The sequence below is a fragment of the Hipposideros armiger genome, unplaced genomic scaffold (assembly GCF_001890085.2).
Source record: "Hipposideros armiger isolate ML-2016 unplaced genomic scaffold, ASM189008v1 scaffold_138, whole genome shotgun sequence".
NCBI classification, from domain to species: Eukaryota; Metazoa; Chordata; class Mammalia; order Chiroptera; family Hipposideridae; genus Hipposideros; species Hipposideros armiger.
Genome location: NW_017731488.1, coordinates 3,147,963 through 3,157,020, shown reverse-complemented (window position 1 = coordinate 3,157,020; position 9,058 = coordinate 3,147,963). Strand labels below are relative to the sequence as shown.

General features: G+C 54.9%; 2 protein-coding genes across 7 annotated transcripts in view; both read left to right on the top strand.

Annotated features, from left to right (window-relative positions):
- The first annotated feature begins 15 nt into the window (after positions 1–15).
- CD164L2 (CD164 molecule like 2) lies at positions 16–4,792 on the top strand. Of its 6 annotated transcripts, XR_002124835.1 has the most exons (7): positions 16–161; positions 586–753; positions 854–925; positions 1,474–1,518; positions 2,904–3,048; positions 3,293–3,369; positions 3,567–3,890. XR_002124835.1 is itself a non-coding variant. In XM_019650137.1 (6 exons), the coding sequence occupies exons 1-6, from the start codon at positions 74–76 to the stop codon at positions 4,759–4,761; spliced, it is 588 nt and encodes a 195-aa protein (XP_019505682.1). In that variant the 5' UTR covers positions 16–73; the 3' UTR covers positions 4,762–4,792. The 6 variants fall into 6 exon arrangements, 5 of the variants coding, with proteins under 5 accessions (XP_019505682.1, XP_019505686.1, XP_019505684.1 ...); XM_019650137.1 differs by lacking the exons at positions 3,293–3,369; positions 3,567–3,890 and adding an exon at positions 4,692–4,792; XM_019650141.1 differs by lacking the exon at positions 3,293–3,369.
- A 1,189-nt stretch (positions 4,793–5,981) lies between these two features.
- The window catches only part of FCN3 (ficolin 3), a 5,391-nt gene continuing 2,314 nt past the window's right edge, over positions 5,982–9,058 (top strand). Inside the window, 8 exon segments of the mRNA XM_019650118.1 lie at positions 5,982–5,991; positions 6,975–7,080; positions 7,376–7,411; positions 7,413–7,453; positions 7,802–7,848; positions 8,045–8,120; positions 8,339–8,470; positions 8,993–9,011. Coding sequence (XP_019505663.1) covers positions 5,982–5,991; positions 6,975–7,080; positions 7,376–7,411; positions 7,413–7,453; positions 7,802–7,848; positions 8,045–8,120; positions 8,339–8,470; positions 8,993–9,011 — 467 coding nt within the window.

Sequence of the window (9,058 nt, the reverse complement as noted above, 5' to 3'; positions counted from 1 at the left end):
CACACCCCAGCGGAGCCGAGTCCTCAAGGGACGCGCCACACCACCTCTCCGCAGACCCCGAGTCCCCGCCCCCATGGCTTCGCCGGGACCCCGCGCCTTACGGGCTGCGCTGTGTGGCAGCTGCTGCTGCTTCCTCCTGTGTGCCCAGCTCGCTGTAGCTGGTAACGCGGGCCAGGGTCTGGTTAGGGGCCCGGGCAGGGGCAGGTGGAGAGTGCCCTTCAACCAGCCGCCTACGCAGGAGCAGTTAGGGCTTGGGGGGACGGGGTGGGGACTTTCCAGAGCTGTGCAGGGTTCCAGGGGTAGGTGAAGGAGCTTATGTACATAGGCTCCAGGTGTAGGAGATTAGGGAGCTTCAGGTGTGTAGGGGGAAGCAGCCTCAAATGTATCTGGGAACCCCAGGTGTATGCAAAGGGAGGGGACTCTGGGTGAATGTCAGGGAGGTTCTCTGTGTTTGTGGAACCTCCAGGCGTGTAGTGGGGATTAGGGGATCCAGTGAGTGTATGTGTGCAAAGGGATGAGAGCCACAGTAGCAGGGAAGGGGGGCAGCAGCTTGGGTTCAAGGAGTTGCTCCTACCTCACTCCCAGGTAAAGGAGCTCGAGGCTTTGGGCGGGGAGCTCTGCTCCGCATGAACATCTGGCCAGCTGTCGAAGGGGCTTGCAAACAACTGAAGCTCTGTGAGCACTGTGTGGAGGGGGACAGAGCACACAACCTCTCTGGCTGTGTGTGGGAGCAATGTCAGCCAGAGCAGCCAGGTACGGAGTTTGGCCATTCCCAAGTCGAGTGCCCCACGTCCAAACCCCAGAGCCTTGGCCCCCTTTCCCCAAACCTCTCTCCTGCACCTTCTCCCACCAGGACACTGTGTGGCCCAAGCTGAGGAGGTCAAGGAAGGTTGCTCTGTCTACAACCACTCAGAGTCATGTCCAGGTAAGAGGACTCCCACTGGCCTAAACCAAGTTGGGGGGGAGGGGGCTGAGGCATCCCCAGCCAGCGCCTTCTCTCCAGGAAGGAATCTGTGTCTCTCAGGGAGCAGACCATGCCCATGAATACTGGGTCCAGTTTCAGTTCTGCCTTTAGCTCACTGAAAACTCCCTTCCCCTCTCTGGCCTGTTTCCTCATCTGTAAATTAGTGCAGCTGGAGGATCCAGGACAGGCATGTGGAGGGACTGGGGAATTAGCTCTTCTAATTTAAAGCATAGTGAGGACTTTGGAAGTTCAGAAGAAAATGGTCGGGGGGAGGGGGGCGGGTAGCTTTCTGGAGGAGGTGGCATCAGAGATGACCCTTAAAGACAGAGATGGAGAGAGGGCACATCTGGTGGAAGGAACTGTGAGCTAAGGCTTGAGCGTATGTAGGGTGGATCTGAACCTGGGACAGAGGACCTGACTGGAGTCAGAAGTTCAGATGTTGGCCTGGGGTCTTGATGGGAGTCAGGGGGTAGGAGGACTGGTTTGTTATTGATTCCTTGTCTCTTTAGCTGCCCACCACCATCCCACCTATGAACCGAAGACAATCACAACCGGTAGGTACTGCCTGGGGGAATGAGGTGGTGGGAGGACTAGAAGGACAGAGAAAGACAAAACTGAGCTCAGGCACTGACATGTTCTATGACCTCAGCCCTGTGACTTCTCCCTCTGAGCCTGTTTCCACATCTGTAAAATGGGTTGGGTACCTCCTCACAGAATTGCTGTGAGGATTTTACAAGAGGATGTATAGCTCCTGGGTCAGTGTCTGATGCAAGGAAGGTGATCAAGAAATGATGGTTTTTATTCCTTCTCCCCAACACTCCTGAGGACTCAGGGTGACCTGACCCCTCAGGAACTACGCTTAGTGCTGAGGGTGTACAGCTCAAGTTGCCAATGAGATGTCCTCAGTGACCACCCACTGCAACCTCCAGGCTCAGAGAGGGTCACAAAGAGGTTCCTGACAGAACAGAGGCAAAAGCCTCACCCCTTGGTCTCCACTGCCCCTCAGGGCCTGGAGGTCAGTAGGCTTGGCAGGGATGGCTGAAGAGGCTCTTGGTTAATTAAAGCCAGAAACGTGATCTAGGAGGCTGAATTATTGATGGCTCAGCTCTCTCCAGCTTGAGCCCCAGATCTGTCTTGTGTAGCTCATTTCTTCCCTTTTTTGTGCCTCTTCCCCCAGTGTCCTTCTCTGGGGCTCCCTGAACTGCAGCTGGGACCACCCTTTCCCCTTCATATTCTCAGTCCCCCTTACATAAGCTACACCCTCTGGGAGGTAGACCCAGCTCCCAGCCGTGCCCCTGTCCGCTGCCCCCAAATGATCTCCCACCACCAGCCCTTCCCTGGGCACCGGGCCCAGGGCCTGAAATTGAATCCCTGGTGAGAGTTGATGGCTAACGTGGCACAGCTGGGAGCCACCCAAGCCACCTGGGCCCCTACGGTGGGGAAGGGGTCAGGGGACACTGTGACATGCAGTGACCCCAGGGTCTCAGAGCTAAGGAATCCTGAAAGGGGACCACATCAACTGTATCTGGGCTTTGAACCCCAAGACCCAAGGCTGAACGGGAGTTGGAGGGATCTGATGCCCAAGGTCGGGGTTCATCCTCATCCCATTGGGGCAGTGTGGGAGGAAGAGGCTGGAGAGGAGCTCCGTTGCCACTTGGTCCATGTGATCAGGAGGCACAGAGAGGATGTGAGAAGCATCAAAACACGAAGCAGTTCAGGAGCAGAGCCAGGGCTGGAGCCAAGGTTCTGCCCTCCCCAGCCACGCACTGTCCCTCCCACCAGGCACCTCCCAACTGCCCACAGGATCCATCTGAACTTTTGAGCCTGCTATTGCAGGCTCCCATAGTGAGGACTGGGGCCTCTGGGTGACCTGTGCCGGTTACTGGGGTAGGCCTGGGCTCCTGGTCCTCGGTGGCCTGCTATGACCTCCACCCTGCAGGGATCCCCTCTGTGCCTGGAGCCCACAACCCTGGCTTTGATGGGGCCAGCTTCATTGGCGGCGTTGTGCTGGTGCTAAGCCTACAGGCAGTGGCCTTCTTCATCTTGCGCTTCCTCAAGGCCAAGGACAGCACCTACCAGACACTGTGAGTATCTGGCCAGCCAGCAGCATCCAGGCTCACCTCCCCCACCCCACTCCTGCCCCTTGGGTCTCCTTAAGTGCCAGTGTACTATCTTAGTGGGGTAGCCCTAAGGGCAATGACTCCTTCCCAATGTCCCGCATGTGAGCCATACCCCTTCTCCCTCCTCCTCTCTCTGCTGGGTATTCGCTGGGGCCTGGTGTCTGAGAGCTCAGCTGACCCACCTGTCTTTGTCCCCTCATGCTGCCAGCAGGGAGGAGAACCAGTAGGTGATGGCCAGGCCAGACTTTGGCCTGCAGCTCTGGCCGCGGGCAGGACCTTGGCCATGTGTGTGGTTTGGTTTTCCTCTGAGAAGGGGAGCTGCTCAGAGGCCCCTGTGTGCCGTGTGTGCTGTGGGGCGGGTCACTGCAGCCTCCATTAAAATGTTTGCTCTTCCAGCCGCTGCCTGCTCTCTGGGGGTAGGGGTCCTCAGCCTGGCTGAGGCAGGGCCACTGCCCTGAGTGCCCTCTGTCTGGTCTCTGCAGAATCTGACCCCCTTCAGGCCTGGATTCCACACTGAGGGAAGGAGGATGAAGAGGCTTCTCTCTTGCCCCTCTTGTGAGCACTGGGGGTGGGAAAAACTTTGGCCACCAATTTCTGTCCCCTACAAGCACCGAGCAGTCTCAGGGCTCAGTACTGACATCCCCTCCTGTCCTGGGCCTGGTACCTGCAGCTGACAGCATCCTTCAACTACCTCCTGCCTCATCTGTCATCCCTGTCAGCCTCCTGCTTGGCACTGGGTCTGTGCCTGCCTCTTCCCACTGACCTGGCCTGGGCACTGCCTCTAAATAAAGGAGCTCTTTCCAACACTGTGCTTTGCGTCCCATGTCTTGGGCTACGTGTGGATTTAATGGGGTGAAGGTACAGCCATTGTCCCCTCCTTAATAGGAATTCAGTCTTGGACTGTTGCTGTTACCTTTTAAAATACTTTCATCTGTTACACATATTTAACCCCCTCTCCGTCCCCTTTACAGATGAGTGTACAGAGACTCAGAAAGCTAAGCACACTTGCTCAAGATCACACAGTGGGCCGGTCAGGGCTGGGGTTTGAATTCAGGTTTTCCTGGTTTCAGGGTAAGCAGAACTTCAGAACTCCCCTGCAGAGGTATCTCCAGGCTCTCTTGGCCCCTAAAGTTATGTCTCTGCCCCAGTGCCACGGTGGAGACGCCCCTGGGACTCTCAACAGCCATTTCTGCGCTTTGGGCCCTTCTCACTCAGACCCTCCTGGAAAGTCCCACCCATGCCCACCTCCCACCCTTCTCCCATTCCTGGGCCCAAAAGTCTTCCCTGACTAATAACATCTCCCACCGAGGGGGCACTTGCTGGAAACCGGGCATGTGGCTGAGTCTGACATTTAATCCTTCCTAGGGACTGCCCTAGGAAGCTGAGAGGCAACAGAGAGGAACGGTTGCAAGTTCAGCCTGTGGAGCCCAATTGCTCTGCATGAACTGGAGCAAGTGATTTAACAGCTCTGGGCCTCATCTAAAGTGGGATGTGGGGAAGGTTCAGAACAGGGGTATGGGCTCCATGTGCTTCATGTCAGGGCACCCATCCACCCTTCCAGCGGTGCAGCCCACAGCCGAGCCCTTGCACATCTATTCCTCCCCCAGGCCTAACCACCCTGAAGGGTCTTCGGCTGCAGCTGGAAGGGCTCTGAAGCACCCTGGGATCCACAGGTAGTTCCAGCGTCTCCTTGGCCTCACAGAGGGCTCACCTGCCTACACATCACTCCACCATCGACAATACCAAATAGTCTACCTCCTCACCCCTCCCTCTCCACATTTCCATCAAAGTCTCCCCTCCTCTCAGGCAGCTTCCCCTCAAGCCACCTCTCTACCAATTTGGATCTACCTCTTGTTACCCAGCCTGCCTTGCTGTTTTTGCTCCAAGCCTTTTTTCATGCAGTTTCTCCTTCCTGGATCACCCTCGTCTGGCTTATCCAACCAGCACTTAAGTACTGGCAGGGATAATGCCCATTCTCTTTGGGGCTGAGGAGGAAATGCCCCTGTCTCCTGCTGGCTTTCCACTCAGTGAAGGAAATTTCTTTAGTGGACGTTTTCTTTTTCAAAAGTAGTAAGTATCTGTAAGGAATAAAAGGACTATACAGAAGTTTATATAGTGAGAATCGCTTCCCCCTGGTCCCACTCCCAAGAAATAACTATGGTTCATGGTATGTGTGAGATCTGTTCATGTGAATTTACAACATCTATCTTTTTTAAAATACAAAGTGGGGGTCAGCCAAGTGGCTCAGTTGGTTAAGAGCGCGAACTCTGAGCAACAGGGTCGCCAGTTCGATTCCCACATGGGCCAGTGAGCAGCGCCCCAGCTGAGCTGCCGCTGAGCTGCCAATCGGCAGCAGGATGGCTCAGCTGGTGGGAGCGTGTGCTCCTGGCAACAAAGTTGCCAGTTTGACTCCGCATGGGATGGTGGCTATGCCCACCCACAACTAAGACTGAACATGGCACCTTGAGCTGAGCGGCTGCGAGCTTCCACCGGGCAGCTGGATGGCGACTTGACTTGGAGCTGAGTTAGCTGCGCCCTCCACAACTAAGATTGAAGAACGACAACTTGTCTGTTCCCCTTCCCCAATTCCCCATTAAAATCTTTTAAAAAAAACACAAAGTGGGGTTGTATTATTCTTTGCCCCTTTCATTGTCAACCATATTTGCCCTATGACTTGTCCACATGGTGATAACTTATTTGCCTGCATCCCATCAATGTCCAGCCAGTTCCACATTGGTTATTATGAACAGCACTGTGATTACAGGCTAGTCCACAGATTTTGGCACACCTGTGGGAGAGTTTGGGAGGACAGATTCCCAGAACTGGAATTGCATGGCCTCAGAGCGCCCGAATCATGGACCCATCCTGTCTGGCAAACTCGGCCTCCACCTTTCCCGATGCCCACTTGTACGTCAGCCCTCCTCACCCCCATAGGTTTTGGGCCTGGCATAGAAGAGGCCCTCAGGGAAGGTTTGATGAATGAATGAATGAACAAATGAGGTTTCCCTCTCTTCCCCTATCACCTGATGTCTCTCTCCGGCTCAGATCTCACCCCTCACATGTGGATCATGGTTGCTGCCTCCCTACTGGCAGCCTCCAGGCCTGCCTACCCTGGCTGCCCATGCAATTGACCTATATTAGGAGCTGTTTCCTAGGCCCTGCCAGGGGCTCCCCAAGGGATCTGAGGGTGGGCATCAAGTCACTTTGCTAAGGGTGCCTCTCCCTGGTGGGGGGCATGGGGCTGGAGCAACATCTCTGCGACTCTGGACATATATCAGTGCCAGAGAGAGCACAAGTCATGTCCTGTCTCTGGGCCTCAGTTTCTCCTTGTTTATTCCTTAATTTAACCAATATTTATTGAACACCTGCTTTGTACCAGGCCTATAACCAAGGGCCAATAATAATGACCACGAGCAGGGCAGTATAAGGATCAAAGGAGACATACTAACTGAACCCAGTGTGACTTGTGGAGTGCAGTAAGTGTCCAACAAATGGTAGCAGTGGTCATTAATAATGTTGATGGGATTGGGGAAGAATTCCTAGTGGAGTTGGCATTAGGGCTCGACCTTCATGGATGGGTAGAGCTTCACAGTAGAGATGAAGAGGAGGGCATTCCAGATGAAAGGCACAGAATGAGCTAAGGTTCAAAGGCGGAGAAACTCCTATGAACAAAGAGGCCTGGAGGCCAAGATCAGAAGTTGGACTGCATCCTGGTTGGAAAGGGCAGGAATAATGCCCATTCCCTCTGGGGCTGAAGGAAGAAATGCCCCCCCTACCTTCTGCTGGCTCCAGCCTGGGTGGGGTGTCCCTGGGGAGGCACAATGGACGGAGGTCTTGCTTCGTGTCCTTCCACCAGCCTGGCCCCCTTATAAACTGGTACCCTCTCTCAGGGGCACCAGCAAGCTGGGGTCTCCTGTGGATTCCACTCACCCTTTTACTCCTCTTGCTCAGGGAGCCTGCCTGCCAGAGGATACAGGACTACCCCAGCTGTCCAGGTAGGGGCCTATGGTGCCCTCCCCACCACCCCACCCTCATATGCTCCCTGGGTGTCCTTTACCCACCCAGGCTCAATAGCCTCAAGGAGCAGGGTAGGAGTTTGATAATCGGGGCTCTGCACGTAAATAGATGCAAATAGATGCAAACAGTACAAAGCCTTGAAAGCTCTGGAGGCAAGGGTCCTGACAGCTACAATCTGGGAGATAGAAAAAGAACTGCAGAGGGCTCTAGGACAGACATGCCCACTCCCCCTATTACCATTCTATGCACACCTGGCCCTGCGTTTCCCTGAAAAACCCAGGGAACTGGATGCCAGCAAATTTGTCCTCCTCCCCAGGAAGTCCTGGGGAGATGGGAGCTCCAGGTCCTCAAGGTGAGAGATACCAGGGGGCAAGCAGGGACCTGGGGTAAGCTGCGGAGCCTGGGGTGCGGCAATAACAGTCTGTGCTGAGAGGCCCATGACAAAGGGACAGGGAACCTACTTTGTGTCAGGCTTCAGGCTGGGTGCCCAGCATCCTAAATTGACTCTGTGAAGTAGATGGAGAATTTTCCCCAATTTTACTGAGGGACAAAGTGAAGCTCTGAGAGGATAAGTCATTTGTCCACAATCACAGCCAATTAAGGGTGCACCTGGGATTTGACTTCTGGCTCCGAATCCCTTTTGTTTTTTGGCCCTGAGCATGAGGTGAGACTTGTGGTGTCACTGACTCTGGGATTTCAGGACAACTTGGACCACCGGGCAAGATGGGCCCCAAGGGTGAGAGCCTGGTGAGTGTGTGGGACCGGGGCCTCTTTTTTTTGCTCTGTCCCTGGCCTAGAGAGGGGGAGGGCTCTGCTCAGCTGCTGTTCAGCCATTGGCTGTGACTGCCCTCCAAAAGTGGGATGGAAGGCTGGGAGGCGTGGGGAGGATTAGAAGGTCTTGGGCACCCTCCCTTCTGGTGGTTTTCGGACATCCCCTTGAAAGTACTCAGACCTCAGAGCCAACACTCAGTCTTTCGATGGGGCAGGCGATCCAGTAAACCTGCTCTGGTGCCAGGAGGGTGAAGCAACCTTCTCAGGAGCCAGGAACTTGGAACCAGGCAGTGCTGGGGTGTTGGTGGACCATCAGGCATGGCCCAGACCTCCCTAGAACCCCTTTCACGGGTCTGAAGGAGCCAAGAGGGCTCCTGGGGTCCCACACTTAGCCTCTCCCATTGCCTATAGGGTGGGGGTTGGGGCAGAACTTGGGAAACTCTTCAGTCCATTTCCCCTTCCTCAGGCCACAGGAGCTGCCAGGAGTTGCTGAGCCAGGGCACCACCTTGAGCGGCCAGAACCATCAGTGCCTACCTGCAGGCAGAGTCCTTCCAGTCTTTTGTGATATGGACACCCCAGGGGGTGGTGGGCTGGTGAGTGTCACAGAGAAGGAACTCAGGCCAGGCCCAATGCGCACTTCTGCCCCTTGGCCCCTAGGGGGAGCCAGAGCCCACTGAAGCCAAGGCTAATTTCCTTAGAGTAACTCACTTGACAAATGTTTACTGAGCTCCCAGGGGGTCTGGCTGAAGAGGTCTGAGAAGGCTTCACAGATGAGGTGCCATTTGAAAGGGTTTTTAAGGCTGTGTAGAAGTTTTCTAGACAGATGCGACTCAGAAGGACAAGGAAAGACAAATGCAGGAAGGCAGGACAGCACAAGAGAGTTTGGGGGGACCATGTGAGTGACTGAGAGCAGGTATAAGTGTTTGGCTGAGGTCTACTGGTGTGAGTCAAGCATGGATTTAAGGCCTCCTCAAAGGCCAGTTCATGGATGGCATTGAATAACTGACTGAGGAGCATGGAGGGCAATTGAGGAGCCATGGAAGAATTTTAAGCAGAGAGTAACCAGGTCAGGCTTATACTTTAGAAAGATGATAACATGGAAGATGCACTGCAGTGGAGGACAAGAGCGGAAACAGGGATGTGGGTTAGGAGGACTGCAGAGGTCTGGGCAGGAGCGGACAGTGG